Source organism: Natator depressus, chromosome 4, assembly GCF_965152275.1.
Source record: "Natator depressus isolate rNatDep1 chromosome 4, rNatDep2.hap1, whole genome shotgun sequence".
NCBI classification, from domain to species: Eukaryota; Metazoa; Chordata; order Testudines; family Cheloniidae; genus Natator; species Natator depressus.
In genome coordinates this window covers 13,568,098-13,585,129 of record NC_134237.1, presented here as the reverse complement: position 1 = coordinate 13,585,129, position 17,032 = coordinate 13,568,098, and the positions used below count along the sequence as shown (strand labels likewise).

The window sequence follows — 17,032 nt, the reverse complement described above, 5'->3', positions numbered from 1 at the left end:
TTGCTTCTGATTTCATGCTGTTTTTACTGTGGCAGTTTGTGTACTGTTGTTGGCAGTAGCATGTTAAAAATATGACTATATTTTAATTAAGGACCTGCAGACTTAGTGAACAGGTGCATATTTCATACATCTAAACAAAATTAAGTTAGACTGTATTAGATCCAGAATTTAGATTCAGACTCTATGCATTGTGGGCTTGTTAAACATGCACTGGGATAATTTGTTCAGAGGTGTACAGTTCTGAAAATTCTGGTAATGGCAATTTCTCTGCTAAAAATATAAATCACCTTTTTAATAGCTGTGCATATTGCGTGCTGTAAAATCAGATCATTTATCCACGATTCCCTCTTGTTATACTGTAGGGGCCAACTTGAACAAGAACTGAAACGGGAAAGAGACCGATGGTCACCAATCCACCAGGGCATCCAAGAAAACAAAATCACAGTAGCCCAAGGCAAGGGCTGCCAGAAGATGCAATTAAAAAAGGTAATGTTACTGTTCACGTTTACATATGGTTTAATTTTAGCTACTGTCTCACCCTGAGCTTTGTGTGACTGCACATATGTGTTGCTGTTGTGCAGCAGTAGTAAAGGTACGAGGGTAGAAGTCATGATAGGAAAAGTTCATGTAAATTTGTATTTAATTCACACACCATGAAATTGAAATTTTTCTTGATTATCAGCCTGAGATAGGTCTTTTTAAAAGCAACAAGTTTAGTTGTACTATAAGAGTGTATCCCTCCCTCCCAGGTGTTGGACAGAATCTTGAAATTGATTGTGTTCATCAGCACTATTTACTAAAGAAAAATGCAGTATAAAAGATACTCTAATCACTACATCTCATTAAGAGTAAATCACTTTAAAATAATTTCACATTATCATAAGCAGGAAGTTACCATGCTGACTGTCTGAGAGAGAGTACAACTCAAGAAATGAAGCTGGCTTTTTAATGCATAAGAGAGCAGTATTTCAAAGTTGCAAGTTCTATTCTTGAAAAAAAAATTGGTTTTCATGTTAACTAAACTTGTCTTAAAACAACTTTGAAAATCTGATCTCTCCCTGTCTTGTTGTACATCATTACACTTGGCTGTCTCCTGGGAAGTGTCAGGAAAAGAGCAGCTCTTCCTGAAACACAGCATAACTCTCAAGTATGAAGACAGTGAAATAGTACAGGGTATTTCTGTAATCTGCTAGATTTTTTAAAAAAAGTGTTCTCAGTGCTACTGGGTTTAAAAAAAAAAATTACTGAAGAACTAAAGAAGCCCTCCATGGAGAGAGCAGTACTACTGAAGTCTTGTTGGGAAACCCAGGGAAGATTAGCCACCTGAAAGAACAGGTGCTGCAATGTACATGCAACATGTCTTGATAACTTAATTGTCAAAAGCATTGTGTATATCAACAGCCGTTACGCTACGATAACAAAAGGTGTCAGAATGAAAATTTTATTGCAGCTGGCTCTCAAAACCCGCTGCTGTTTGATCTTTCCAAACAAAAGCAAGCTATTCAGCTGCAAGGGAAAAATAATTATTTTCTCTCGTTGTACATGTTTCATTGCTTCAGGGTTTGATTTTCTTTTTCTGATGTGCCTTTTTCTTCCTGGGATCACCCTCCTCCATTTATGTGTTGTTGTGGAACACTCACTAGGATGGGACATTCATGTCTTTGTCTTAGGAATAAATGGGATTAATTTACAGAAGTATCTATGTGACCGATCTGCTCCTTTAATTGTGTCTCGTGGTCTATGGACGGTTTACTTTTATACAGGTATATTATTTTAACAGCAGTTCAATGCCCTGTCTAAGCTGTAGTTCAAATTTCTAGCAACTATCATAGGCACGGATAGTGCTGAGAAAGTTCTAACATGCTCTTACCCTTGCTAATACAGATAGCAATTTATTTTCTTAGTCGTGTTGAAAATTAATGCTACGTTTGGTTGGGGATTTGCCTTTGTCTCATTGATATTTGTCAAATAAATCTATAAAGTGATATTTACCCTCCCTGCTTCTGCTATATCAGTCCAGGTGGCTGGGTTATGCTTCCTCCTTCCCAGTTCAAAGAAAAAAAAAAGTTAGATTACCTCTCTAAAAATCTGAAGCCAGCTTGGACATCTTTCAGTTTTTTTTCTGCCCAGCAAGAGGAAGGCAAACAGCTAGTGTGCTTAGATTGGTGCTCGTATACCACACTGGTGTGAGAGGTCAAAGAGTAGATTTTCAAAAGCACCCATGTGGTTTAGAAACAGATCCCATTGGAAGTCAGTGGGACTTGTGTTCACTAAGTCATTTAAGCGGCCTTGGAAATCCCAGTCTAAATGCATAAGAGTGCAGTTAGTAAAATACTCAAAGACTCGTAAATGTGTTTTCTTTTGACAGGATGGGAAGCAGAAAATCCAGGAAGAAAATGCCAGACTGAGAGAGCCTGGAAGAGGGGAAAATGCTGTTCTTCCAAACAAGTATGGAAAGATATCCCCTTTTTCTCACTTTCACAGTTCCTCCTCCTGTCTCTGTTCTTCTCTGCAATGTGAAAAGCAGTTTATGCTCTCAGCTAAAGGTATCAATTACTGTGTTGGTGAGAATTTAGTTTTGTTGTGGGCTTACCCTTTTCTTTCACTTAAAAAAACAAAACAAAAAACCCAACCCTCACTGAGAAACTTAGTCATTTTCTCTTGTCCTAAATAAAACAATATGCTAAAATCTTCTAAGTGAAGTTTAAACGTTTCTGATTGAAGTGAAGACACTTGTAATTCGAGATTTTCAAGTTCCAGGGTGGTATGATCTGCTCTTCTCAATTACACAGTAACCTGGAAGAGAAACAGGGATTCACTTTTAAGTGTAGTAAGTGTGGGAAGTTGGCATTTCAGTATTTTAGGAGAGGTTCTGGGGTTGGTGCACACAGGAGTTGGTGCACTTGAAGTTTCCTGTTTTAGAGGTTGTTTTGGGCTTCTTCAATTGTAGTCTGCCTCATACAAGGAGGTCACAATATGGTTTATTTCTCAAACTGTTGGAAAAGACTCCAGCATTGTCTTTCCCACTGTGCTTTTTGTGGGGTGCAGTGGTTTGTTAGGGGTGTGTAACACACTCAGGGACTTGTCAAGTACTGCAGTTCTACCAAACAAAGGTTTGCAACTGTCTTTGTGCCCACTGTCTGAGGTTCTCCACTGTGCCTACTTCACAGCACTGAGTTGGGACACAGATTCCATTGCCAGGCATCAGGTTTTCTTGCTCTGGAATGGGGGAGGTGATGAAGAGATTCCTGTTCCTCTCCCAGCTACTTCTGAGCCACCTGATCTATGGCTGTAATTCTTTTTTCTTCATTTGGAGAACATTATCCCTTAGGCTGACTTTTAGGCCTTGGCAGGGTAGGAGCTCTGCATTCACAAATCTGAAATTGCAGGGACATGCCCCTTTGGTACTAGTGCTTCAGGAAGAAAGCCCTGTTCTTGTATTCGACTTTGATATAGTATAATGTTGAGGACCAAGAACAAGATGTATTGGAGCCTAAAGATTGTGTTTTTTAGAGGGGGGTGGCTGGGTGCGGGTTCTAGAGAGAAATGGCTTCTATAATAAAAAAAAAAAAAATTCTTACAAACATACTAATGTAAAAATCCCATTCAGGTAAGAGTTTAGTTTTTTTAAATGTGCTAACGTGAATTGAACATAACAGCAGAAAATAAGCCTATGTTGTTTTGGCTGGGTTTTTGTTTATCGGGAAGATTATTTTTAAAAAAACCTGGAGATGAGGTAAAGACTCGTGTTCAAATGGGTAGACATTTTAAATTCATATTTCTGTAGTCGGGAACCAGGTCTATAATCTGGATTTTGTTCAAAGCATAGTAAAAGACACTTTTATATAATCCCTTCAAATATCACTTTTGAAAATAAATGCTGTGAGAGAGACAGGTTATTATAAACTACAGGGGACCTGAAAAGGATCTTTTTTTTATTAATTGGGCTTTTGTGCCCTTTTTAGCTGCTTTATAGTATATAAAATAGCCTGGAAGGTTTTAAGATTTTTTTCCCCCTCCTTATTTTTACTTGGAATATATCAGAAATATGAACTCCTGTCTTCCCTGGTTTTGCAGGAGGATTTATGGGGAGAATCTAAGAGGAAGAATATTGTAAGCTTTCATGTTAGTTGAAGTTGTGGGGATGCTGAACCTTTTAAAAAAGACTTCTTTTTTCCAAAATGTTAATTAGTTCTTGAAGCTAAAGAGATATTACCAAAAGCCATTTAACACAATCTGACTAAAAATCCCTTCCCCTCTCATTTCTTTGTTTTTGTTCTAGGCTCTTGTGATGTTATTTCACTAGTTCTCATCATAGTCTTCCCAGATAGACATGATCTACATTTCTTATGTAAAAATAATGCAGAGAAGAAAACATTTTTGGGGAGGGGAAAAAACTTTTTGGGTCTCCTTCATATGTCATAAAGGAGGGAAACAGCATGAGCCTATGTGTGTATTTTTCTTATGCAGATCATCATTAATGTATATTAAATGCATGGTGGTGTGGTTAAAGGTTATATTAGCATGAGTTTGGGATGGGCACCTGTCAAGGCTGAATCCCCACTCTGTCACTTCGAGTGCAGAAGGTGGGGGCCCTCAAGGGTTATAAAAATTAATACGTGCTACTCCAGGCTTGTCTTAAACTCCCAAGGTTACAGCTCCTCTCTGACCTTGGCTTGGTAAATGCTGCCACCACCCAAACGCAAAACCCCTTTGAAACCAGAAAGGCGCACTTGGGAATTCCTTCCTGTGGGGTACCCTCAAGCCCTTTCACTGCCCCCCCTCCAGAAAGAGCTGAGAAAGAGAAAAACAAAGGAAATCAGCTGTTGCCACCAGCTAATTCAGTGGTGGGCAAACTTTTTGGCCCAAGGGCCACATCGGGGTTGCAAAACTGTATGGAGGGCTGGGTGGGGAAGGCTGTGCCTCCCCAAAGAGCCTGGCCCCGGCCCCCGCTCCCTCCCACTTCCTGCCCCCTGGCTGCCCCTTCAGAACTCCTGACCCATCCAACCCCCCTGCTCCTTGTCCCCTGACTGCCACCTCCTGAGACGCCCCCCCCCCCAGGACCCCAACCCCCACCCACCCTCCCCTGCTCCCTGTCCCCTGACTGCCCCCCCCAACCCTTATCCACACCCCTGCCCCCCCGGGACTCCCAAGGCTATCCAACACTCCCTGTCCCCGGACTGCCTCGACCCCTATCCACTCCCCTGACTGCCCCCTCCCCAAACCTCCCCCCCCCCCCCGCTCCCTACCCCCTGACTGCCCCTTGGGAGCCCCTGCCCCTTATCCACACCCCTTCCCCCCCCCACCCCCCGGCTTCCTGCCCCCTTACCATGCCGTTCAGAGCAGCAGGAGCTTGCAGCCCTGCCGGAGCCAGCTGCGCTGCCCACATGGTAGCATGGCTGCGGGGCAGGGGGGACAGCAGGGGAGGCGCCGGGGGCTAGCCTCCCCGGCCAGGAGCTGAAGGGCTGGGCAGGATGGTCCTGTGGGCCAGATGTGGCCTGCGAGCCGTAGTTTGCCCACCTCTGAGCTAATTGAACAGCATATGCACAAACCTCTTAGGGACACACACATCCAATCCTGTTCTTAAAAAAGGTAAATTTTATTTAAAAACAAAAAGAAAGAAAATACATCTGGAACTTAGGCTTTTGCTAGATTCTAAAAGAGCAATTCCAAAAAGTAAGCACCCAAACTAGCTTTCTTGGGGGTTTAGCTTAAAGGTTATAAGCAAACAAAAGCATCTGGGGTTAGCACAGAGGAGATCCACATGCCAAAATAAAGAAATAAATCTGATCGCATCTATCTAAACATTCCCTGTCCCAATAATTCCTTCTAGGTATGGAAGATAATTTTTCATACCTGGTTCAAACCTTACACAGCATTCCTGCTTGTAGCATTGCTGCTCTGTGTCCCTGCAGCCCAGAGAGCACAACAGACAAAAAGGGAGAGTTTCTTTCCCAATTTTAAAAAGTTCTACCTTCCCATTGGCTCTTTTGGTCAGGTCCCACTTCCTTTTCTTTACCTGGGGGACTTTTTAACCCTTTACAGGTAAAGCAAGCAGAGAACAGCTACCAAGAGTGATTTTTCAACTAACTGTCTGGCTGGGTGTCCATAAAAGGGAGGTATTCCCCCCACCTTCGTTTATCACAGCACCTGATGCTCAGGTTGCAAAGTGTAATTAACGACTTTGCCACTAATGTGTAAGGGGACCATCCCACATTCATGCTGATAGGCTTTGACACCACAGCACGTAATTATGTATTCCCTAATACATATTTGTTTATGAATGGTTTTACAGTTTGCAAGCATATGGAGTTCAAAATAGGTGTTTTTTATAAACCTCAAGAAATAACAAAAATGTGTAATAGTGTATTAAAAAAAAAAAAAAACCAAGAAACGACTTCAGTGAGAATGGATCCGAGACTCAAGCTATTTCCTTCTGGGAGATGTGGATAAAATGATACTGCTAACTTACCGTTTTCTTTTTTTATTGTAGGATACAGTCTGTCATACAAGAAGAGCAGGTTAGTATTTTTTCTGCTTATGTTGAAACATTAAAGTACAAATGTGATTGAAAAGTGTTATGTATTCACAATTTCGTCTTTAATCCATGCATCCTTAAAATCATAGAATCATAGATTAGGGTTGGAAGAGACCTCAAGAGGTCATCTAGGCCAACCCCCGCTCAAAGCAGGACCAACCCCAACTACATCATCCCAGCCAGGGCTTTGTCAAGATATTCTGTATCAAAGTTGAGTCTTTTTCTACCCTCATGTAAATAGTGTGCCTGGTAAAGCACAGTTAGGATCAGAAAATTGATTATGAAAATGACATTAAAGTTTCATATTCTGTCTGCATCAGTGTCTTCAGTGTCCGTCAGGTCCTGTTTACAATTAGAAAGACGGTTTGGTTTGAAACGCACGCGCACCGACAGCTCACAGGCTTGCAGACTCGTTCGTTCTGGGCTCTGAATGTCAAGCTGTGTTCTTCCTGGTTCATGCATCATTGCCAGGGCTAAAGATTCTACAACTGGAACTCAGTTGGCAATGGTGTTTGTGCATTGTTGTCTGAAGCCAACTCACTCGTCCATGCAGTTTCCATTTCGCAGGGTTTAAGTATTATGTTATGAATGAGAGACTTCTAAAAACGTTTGAACTGACAGGAAAAAAGTTAATTAAAAATGTGAAATAAATGCCACAAGGTAGCTCGGTTGTAGGATAAGCATCAGTTATAGAGATCTAGTACAAGTGTGTGTGTGTCATGTGCATATGGATAAGTGGAAAGCAAGAGAAAGTGAAGCAAAACGAATACGACTAGGATGTCCAGTATCAGAAGGGTAGCAGTGTTCGTCTGGATCTGTAAAAGCGGCAGAGAGTCCTGTGGCACCTGATAGACGTATTGGAGCATAAGCTTTCGTGGGTGAATACCCACTTTGTAGGATGCAAAGCTTATGCTCCAATAGGTCTGTTAGAGTCCTGTGGCACCTGATAGACTTTACTACTAGGATGTGTAACTGTCAACTGAATTGAGCTGGTAAGGATTTCTGTGTTGGGAGCCAGATCCTCCCAGACCCCACAGCCCTGGCATTCTCCGAGTGCAGAGAAACAGTCAGCGCAAAGGTTGGGCAGAGAGGCTGCAGCCTGAGCACCAGCAAACTAGACTAGACAGAAGAATGACTTCTTTACACTTTTCATTAATTTGTGGAAAGCGCTCTGACATCTTTGCAATGCGTGTGGTGCAAGTGCAGAGAGAGTGACTGAGTGTGTGTCTCTCCCTGACTCATCTGCACAAGTGCTCAATGACCCGTCTTCAGGTTAGGAGGGAGGATCAATCTCCCCTCAGCAGCCTTGTTGACTTGATAAATTTAGCCCTTTTACTCTGGCTTTGGGCACTCCAGGACTCAGTGGATGAAGCCAACATTCAGGGAGTCAGTCACACTCAGTGATGTGGATTCTGGAAGTTGATTGGCCAGAGTTAAATACTTCTTCCCAAAAGAGCAGTTTGTCCTGTGATTTTCTGAATGGTTTGAGGTCCTGTTTGTGTATGTGCACAAATCAACGCTTCCTGCAGGCTGCCCACTTTCTGAGCAATCCGACTGTGCCTCAAATGGACTAGGAAAAGGGAAAGCTGCGTTGAGGGTGGAGGGTAGTAGACACTAGCAATAATGTTGAAATGGAGGGTGCAGGAAGAGTAATGCTGAGCAATTGTTTGTTTTTTAATGATTTAGGAACTGCCACCTGGACCTGGAAAATCACAGCTATGCCAGCTGTGCCAAGAGGAAGGCAGTCTCACCAAAACAAAGGTAACTTCAGTTAAGGGGAGGGTTGTGTGTCTTGGCCAGCCTGGTAGCACATGTTCCCTCTAAGTTCATTTTCTAAAAGCTGATAAATACAAGTAGATTTCCCTTTAATTACCTGGGTACCAGGCAGGGGTGAAAGTAAGTCTAGGGACTTACCAGTACGGGGCTGGGCTGGGGCTGGCTCTGGCCCCCAGAAGGGGTGGGGCCTCGGGGGGAAGGGGTGGGGCTGGGGGTCAGAGCCAGCCTCAGCCCACCCTGTACTGGCAAGTGCCTTCTTCCCCCTCCCTTGGATAACAGCGACAGCCGGGGGCTGTGGCAGCCGTTTAAAGGGCCCTGGACGGTAGCGGTGGCTGGAGCCCTGGGCCCTTTAAATCGTCCCTGGAGCCCCGCCACCGCTTCCCCAGGGCTCCGGGGATGGGGCTCCGGCCACCACTACTGCCCCGGGCCCTGTAGATCTCCGCCCCAGCCCTGCTGCTGCTACCCCAAGGCTCCGGCGGCGGGGCTCTGGCAGCAATTTAAAGGGCTGGGGGTTTCAGCCGCTGCTGGGAGCCGCAGGCCCTTTAAATTGTGGCTGGGCAATCCACCCCTGGTACGGTGCACCGGCTTACTTTCACCTCTGGCACCAGGAAATACATGTTTGTCCACCTTCCCATTAGGACAAAGCTGTTAAACGAGAGGGCTTCAGGATCCTCCATGCCACCTGCTGTTGACACTGGCAAATGATAAATGCTGGTATGCTTCCCTCCCCTGAAGAGCTGCCTTTAATTCACGCCCCATCCACACCTGGGAGCACAATCAGCCCTCTCCCCAGTGTCTGCCCGAGAAAGTCAGTAGTGAGCATGTCAACACATGGTTTTCATTATTTTATTTTTCCACTTTCTTTCCTGCCACCTCCCCCTTATCTTCAATCTTTTCTCTCCTCTCACTCTCTTTTCAAAAGGTCACTCTTCTTCTCTTGCCCTTCCTCCTTTCCAGAATCACAGAAATGGTGCCATACAATAGGCCTCATCTCAGACAGAGAAAATGAAGCCCTAATTAAATTAACTTTCCTTTCGCAGTGCCCCAACATCCCTACTGCTAAGGTTGCTAGGTCCTCTCTCATATGTGGAGCTACTGAACTCTTCCCAATAGCACTGAGAGAGCTACATAGGAAAACCCGTCTATGTGAGGCGTGTCCTACTTCCTCTGGCAAGCTGGTAACATCACTGGGAGACCCATCTACTGCCTCCTGCATAATTGGCATTTTTTCCTTAGATTTGCTTGTGTTCCATAATGACAGGTTTCAGAGTAACAGCCGTGTTAGTCTGTATTCGTAAAAAGAAAAGGAGTACTTGTGGCACCTTAGAGACTAACCAATTTATTTGAGCATGAGCTTTCGTGAGCTACAGCTCACTTCATCGGATGCATAGCATATCGTGGAAACTGCAGAAGACATTATATACACACAGAGACCATGAAACAAAACTTCCTCCCACCCCACTCTCCTGCTGGTAACAGCTTATCTAGATAACTTGAAAGCCTTTTTAGTGTATCTGCCAAGACCTCAACTGAGGGGTTCTGTGTTTCCTCTGGAACTATTGACAGTGTCACTGACACAAGGAATTGAGCAAGGAGCTGCTTTCTTGACAGTGTTAGGTGTCAAGGACACCAGCCCTTATGGCAAGAGAGAGACAGATCCCTGAACTCCCATCTCGGCAGGTAGGTAAAGCAGCGACTTAAACATTTGGTGTAAACCATGTCCTTTTTATTTTTGAATACATGCTGCTGATAGTATGGAGTCTCAAATATAGTTTCTATAGAAGCTTTTCAGCTTGCCTTTAGGAAGCACACCAGTTAAAAGGACTGCAAATTCCAGCATGTCTTATACCAGCTTTTTTATAAATCCCCAAATATGAGAGGAGTGTTTGGTTGTAGATATATATCAATATAACTTATGCACATACATCTATACACACCCCACATACACATGTATATTAGGGCTGTCAAATGATTTAAAAAATTAATTATGATTAATCAGTTTTCATGGCACTGTTAATAAGAGAATACTAATTTAAATGTATTATAAATATTTTGGACGTTTTTCTACATTTTCAAATATATTGATTTCAGTTACAACACCGAATGTAAAGTGTAGAGTGCTCACTTTATATTATTATTTAATACAAATATTTGCAATATAACAAAGATGAAACAAAAGAGTGTAGTTTTCAAGTTGAAGCATGAAGGGGCATACGAATGTTTAGCATATTTAGCATGTAAATACTTTGCAACACAGGCTACAACAGTGGCATGCGGATGCCTGGTCTCACTTTCAGGAGACGTTGTAAATAAGAAACAGGCAGCAGTATCTCCCGTAAATGTAAACAAACTTGTCTGAGCGATTGGCTACACAAGATATAGGATTGAATGGACTTGTAGGCTCTAAAGTTTTACATTTTGTTTGAGTGCAGTTATGTAACAAATTCTTCATTTGTAAGTTGCACTTTCATGATAGAGATTGCACTGCAGTACTTGTATTGGGTGAACTGAAAAATTGTTTGTTTTTTTTACAGTGCAAATATTTGTAATAAAAAAATATAGTGACCACTGTACACTTTGTATTCTGTGTTGTAACTGAAATCTATATATTTGAAATAGGGCTGTCAAGTGATTAAAAAAGTTACTGATTAATTGCACTGTTAAATAATAGAATATCATTTATTTAAATACTTTTGATGTTTTCTACATTTTCAAATATATTGATTTCAATTACAACACAGAATACAAAGTGTACAGTGTTCACTTTATATTTATTACAAGTATTTGCACTGTAAAAAAAAATAGTATTTTTCAATTCCCCCATTACAAGTACTGTAGTGCAATCTCTTTATCATGAAAGTTGAACTTACAAATGTAGAATTATGTACAAAAAAACCTGCATTCAATATAAAATTTTAGAGTCCACTCAGTCCTCCTTCAGCCAATCGCTCAAACAAGTTTGGTTACAATTTGCAGGAGATCATGCTGCTCACTTCTTGTTTACAATGTCACCTGAAAATGAGAACAGGCATTTACATGGCACTGTTGTAATGGGCGTCACAAGATATTTATGTGCCAGATGTGTTAAGGATTCACATGTCCCTTCATGCTTCAACCACCATTCCAGGGGTCATGCGTCCTTGCTGATGACGGGTTCTGCTCGATAACGATCCAAAGCAGTGTGGACTGACACATGTTCATTTTCATCATCTGAATCAGATGCCACCAGCAGAAGGCTGATTTTCTTTTTTGGTGGTATGTAGTTTCCACATCTGAGCGTTGCTCTTTTAAGACTTCTGAAAGCGTGCTTCACATCTCATCCCTCTCAGATTTTGGATGGCACTTCAGATTTTTAAACCTTGGGTCGAGTGCTGTAGCTATTTTTAGAAATCTCACGTTGGTACCTTCTTTGCGTTTTGTCAAATCTGCCGTGAAAGTGTTCTTAAACGAACATGTGCTGGGTCATCATCCGAGACTGCTATGACATGAAATATCTGGCAGAATGCGGGTAAAACAGAACAGGAGACTTACAATTCTGCCCCAAGGATATAATTAACACATTTTTTTAACGAGTATCATCAGCATGGAAGCATGTCCTCTGGAATGGTGGCCCAAGAATAAAGGGTCATACAAATGTATAGCATATCTGACACGTAAATACCTTGCAACACAGGCTATAAAAGTGCCATGCGAACACCTGTTGTCACTTTCAGGTGACACTGTAAACAAGAAGCAGGCAGCATTATCTCCTGCAAATTGTAACCATACTTGTTTGTCTGAGCAATTGGCTGAAGTAGGGTTGAGTGGACTTGCAGGCTCTAAAGTTTTACATTGTTTTATTTTTGAATGCAGGTTTTTTTGTACATAATTCTACATTTGCAAGTTCAACTTTCATGATAGAGATTGCACTAGTATTAGGGTGAATTGAAAAATACTATTTCTTTTGTTTCTTACAGTGCAAATATTTGTAATAAAAATAAAGTGAGCACTGTACACTTTATTGTGTTGTAATTGAAATCAATATTTGAAAATGTAGAAAACATCCAAAAATATTTAATAAATTTCAATTGGTATTGTATTAACAGTGCAATTAATAGCGATTAATTTTTTAAATCATATTTTTTTAATCATGTGAGTTAACTGCGATTGACAACCCTAGTTTGAAAATGTAGATATCTAAAAATATAATTTAAATTGGATGCTGTTCAGTGTGATTAAAACTGATTAATTTTTTTAATTGAGTTAATTGCTTGAGTTAACTGTGACTGACAGCCCTAATGTGTATGAAATTTAAAAATACACATGTAGCTCTGGTGGATAAGACTTTTACTACTAGGGTTTCATATATAGTTGTGTGTTCTGATTAACTAGCATTTGAATTTTAAAGTATTGATTGCTTAAACTGACTCTTGCCAAATCACATCTGGGTACAGTTTGGGAAATTTGCTCCAGCCTGTTCTTGAGATTTGTGATCTGAAGTCCTGATTTTGATTTTTACTCTGTGGGTTTAGGAACTCTGCTGAAGTAACTTTCTCATCCTTTGGGAAAGAACCTTCTGTTCCTCAAAGGTTGGAGGAGGGGCCAATAGGTAGTCTCTAGTGATGGATGAGGGACAGAAGCTTCAGGTGCCCTTTGCAAGGACAAAGTCTTTTGGCCAACTGAACATTAGGGAGAAAACGTGATTATTTCACGTGGTGGTGTTGAGCCCCTTGTGATTGGCTGGCGTGGTCTCTCTCATCTCATTAACAGTAGTTTCCACTTTTCGTTCCTCTTTCCCTTTTTTAGAACATTTGCAAGAACTGTGACGGAATCTTCTGCAAGGCCTGTTCAGCTAATGAACTGCCTCTTCCATCCAGCATTAATCCAGAGTGTGTTTGCAACACATGTCACAAACAGCTGATACAGCAATATTCAACAAGCCCATTGTAGAACTCCGCATGGGGGACAGTGATGACCAATCAAGGCCTTTGGCCCAGCTATAAAATCTTGTAGCTTAGGCTTGGCTCTGAAGCTGTTCAGGCGAGTTTCTAGAGAAGAATCTCTCTTCCCTCTGCTCTTGCAAGGTCAAAGAGAGGAAGTACATTCTTGTGTTCACATTCTCTCTCAACTGTCTATTTAAAATGCTGGTCTGAGCCCTCCTAGGAAAACACCCCCCCTTTCAGGCATGAGCTGCTGTGTGAAGAACTTGTCAGAGTAGCCTTAATACATGTACCATGGCAACTGCAAGAAGAGGTAAAAACCACACGTACAAAGGTTTACTTAAGTGTTTTGTTTGAAGACAAAATGGAAGAAAACAGATAACTGAAACAAAGAACGAAGAGGTATTGTTCACCAGCATGTGTGGCTCTGCTTGAAATACCACTTTCCCTTTTCCGTTCTGTCCTTGGCAGTTCTACTGAACTGTGATGCTCCAGTTCAAAGAGAAAAATCCCACAAAAGAACTGGGAATTAAACATGTGTGTGGCACATTGTTACTCAATTCAGTCCCCTCTTGGGCTCCAGTCTGGTTGTGTGGCATAACATCAACAGTTGAGGGGAAAGATTTAAAAGATTTTGGGGTTATTTTTTTGAGGCGTGTGAGAGATAGGAGAACTGAATAGCCGCCATTTCGCTCAGCACAGTACGCTTGAAAGTTCTCATAGCACAATCCTCAAACATTATTTAAATACAGGTTTGTTTTTTGGTAAAAACAGGTACCTCTGAACTTTTATAGTGGAGGTTCTCGTTGTGACTTACGTTAGCTGTGAATTTTAGACTCTAAATCTGTCTTATCTTGACCTGATGATTAGAGGATGGATTTAGATTCCAGAATATTTAAATGGGGGGGAAAAAACTGGTCTTTCTTTAAACAGACCATTTAGGGGCATGTTTGTACATTCTGTCCAACATACTACTGCTACTAATTTTGTGCACATTAATCAGCTGTTCAAGCAGCAAATGTGGTGGTCTTTATTTAAATATAGTCATAAGACTGATCAATTTTTAGCCACCAGAAATGGTGGCTGTTAGCAGGAGGCTCAAATGTGCTAATCTGAAATTCACTTTCAAATAGGTTTTATGGTTCATACAAAGATAAATCTGACATAAGATGTCATATTTAAGGCTTCTGTACTCCACCAAAAGGCGCCACTTGTACCTCTTAGGACTCCAGCCTCCCCCTGTGCCAAAACTGCAAAATTACAAATGCTGGTATGCATCCCTCCCCAAAAAGAGGGGTTTAGTTTATTTGGCCTACTTTGTACTGGAAACTGAACTAAACCATTACGACCACAGAATGTATTGTAATCTTTAGAAAACTGATTTATGTATATTTGTGTATTCAGGGGTGTTGCATTAATTTTACTACAAATCTATATTTAGGGAAACCTGGTTTTTCTTGAAAGGTTATTATATGCAAATTAAATCTGTTAGAACTACATGCATTCAATGTAGTTCTGTCTTCCTGCAATTGTCTATAACTTAACTTTTCAGGAGGAATTAAAAAGTGAAGTAGCTTTGTGTTTGGAATCTAAGTGAAATATATGGTGCTTTCATACATTCACTTTCTATTTTCCAGGAAGAGATGTTTGTTTTTTTAATTAGGGTCACCAGTGCAAAGTCAGGGACAGCACTCTGAGTGACTGGAAAAGATACTTTACTAATGATTCTTTTGCCTGAAGGTGAGGTTGATTGCTTTTGCAGGGAGGATAAATATTCAATATGCATATACTGTACAAATCTACACTATTTTAAATCAGCTAGTTGAGTTGGTTTTGTTTTTCTGCTAGTCTGATGGAGTAGAAACTGAAATTTAAGCAATTCTGATAGCATTTGGATATCAAACTGGAAACACAGTACTTAATTTTAATGTGTAAATGCTGACATGTCCACATTACCTTGTGAGTGTGATTAGAAGTTCTGAGATGGTAGCTGATTCCTTGATTGCCTTTATACTTTCTTTAGATTGTCACAAAAAGGAAGATTGCTGCTACTACCCTTAGATATTAATGCTGCAACTCTAAAGTCTCCATTTTAAAAAGCACGATAAAGTCACTTATATAAAGAAGTTATCCAAGTTACATAAAACCCACTGTGCTCAACAACTTAACAAGTTTACTTCAGCCATGATGAGTTAGTAACATATTTGTGTACAGCTTAGGTTGAGGAAGAGAGCTAAAATTAAATGTCAGAATTACAAGGTGAGCTCTATGATGGCTCCTACCTATGTCCTCTGATGTCATCCTAAAGACTTGTAAATGCAGTGTTGGATACCACTTGCTAAGGGAAATTCTTCAAGCATGTTTGTAGGTGTAGCTGTGAAAACTGAGGGGGAAGGTATTTTCTGGCACTGTTCCATGCAAAATAAAACTGTTTAAAAAATACTCTCAATCAGTTGCTTTTCATTTCTGCTTGTGTATTGTTCTTATACACTAAGCTGAGTTGTAACCTTATAAATACATCACTATCTGGAAGGTGGCACTTGTGTTAAAAAGCACTGTTTGCTAGCTCTGAACGTTACCATTTACACACATGGCACCTTATTCATCAGTTTCACTGGTTGTGTGGCCTTCATTTAATCACCTGTTTTTAGTGGCACTGCAGCAGTGTGTACCTGAGAGTGAGCAGCACATGTTTCTTAAACTCCAAGTTAAGAAAGACAAGGTGGATTACACAGCTGTTACTGTAAGGCTATTTTGGCCTCTACCACTTATTACAAAAGGTAATTGGTGAGGGAATGCAGCTTGGCTCTTAAACCTAGGATGAGGTGGTAGAGCTTTGTCAGACTGGAGCACTGTTGAGCCAGGAAACACTGAAATGTAAACAGAGCCCCCCAATTTCCCCCAAACACTTTGTTTAGGGACTGAGTAGGTTATGGTGGTATAATGTAATCCTTTCTTTCCCAGCTGTTTAAAGCTGTGCTTGATTTTGTCTTGTGGGGGACTGGAAAAATAAGAATGTACACATTAGATACATCTAAACTATAGCGTTTCCCATTGATATCACAGGCTGTGCCTCCCTGTGAACTGTCAGCTGGACACACACTCCCACCAACATAACTACTCCACCTCCATGACAGGTGGAAGCTATGCTGATGCAGCGCTTCTACTGTAGAGCTGCCTTATGTCAGAACACAATATAGTACCCTTAAGCAGTCTGTCCATTTGGAAAAATTGATGCTTTACAAGATGAGATTTTAAAGAGGCATCAATGCTCTTATCTACTGTAAATTCAGTAACAGTTTAACCAAGGGAAAGTGGAGACTTGCACCACCATAGTATAAGAAAAAGGAAATGAAATTAATTTCACCATCACAATAAAAGCTTGTCATTTTGAGTAATTGTAAAATACCTTAAGCCTTTTCCAACTGTGTACTAAGTCTAGCTTCGTATAGCTACTGCAGTCTCCCAGCCAAGTACATGGGGAAAAAGCAGTGCTATTATACAATACACAGTTTAGAAACTATCCAGTAAAAGCAAATATGAAACATCTTTGATTAAATGTTTGGGTAGGTGCCTTTAAGCACTGTACAGAGAACAGTTACCTTTCACCTCAGACTGTATGTAAATTTGTAGAAGTTTAATAAGCTCAGACAATTTCAAACTGTTAACTCCATCCTTAAGCACAATGGGATGAGGGATGCCTGTTTTAGATGACAAAGGAAAGCACCTGTTAAAATAGGTAAGAGTTGTGGAACCATTACAAAATCTATATTAGAAACACATTCTTACTGTGTTTTAG

At 41.0% G+C, this 17,032-nt stretch overlaps 1 protein-coding gene across 3 annotated transcripts in view; it reads left to right on the top strand.

Moving 5' to 3' along the window:
* RUFY3 (RUN and FYVE domain containing 3) overlaps positions 1-15,649 on the top strand; it is a 79,346-nt gene extending 63,697 nt beyond the window's left edge. For all 3 annotated transcript variants that reach the window (XM_074950432.1, XM_074950430.1, XM_074950431.1), the window contains 5 exons: positions 363-486; positions 2,369-2,448; positions 6,494-6,521; positions 8,225-8,299; positions 13,100-15,649. In XM_074950432.1, coding sequence (XP_074806533.1) covers positions 363-486; positions 2,369-2,448; positions 6,494-6,521; positions 8,225-8,299; positions 13,100-13,243 — 451 coding nt within the window. In that variant the 3' untranslated portion in view covers positions 13,244-15,649. The remainder of the gene's footprint in view (positions 1-362; positions 487-2,368; positions 2,449-6,493; positions 6,522-8,224; positions 8,300-13,099) is intronic.
* Positions 15,650-17,032: the final 1,383 nt, after the last annotated feature.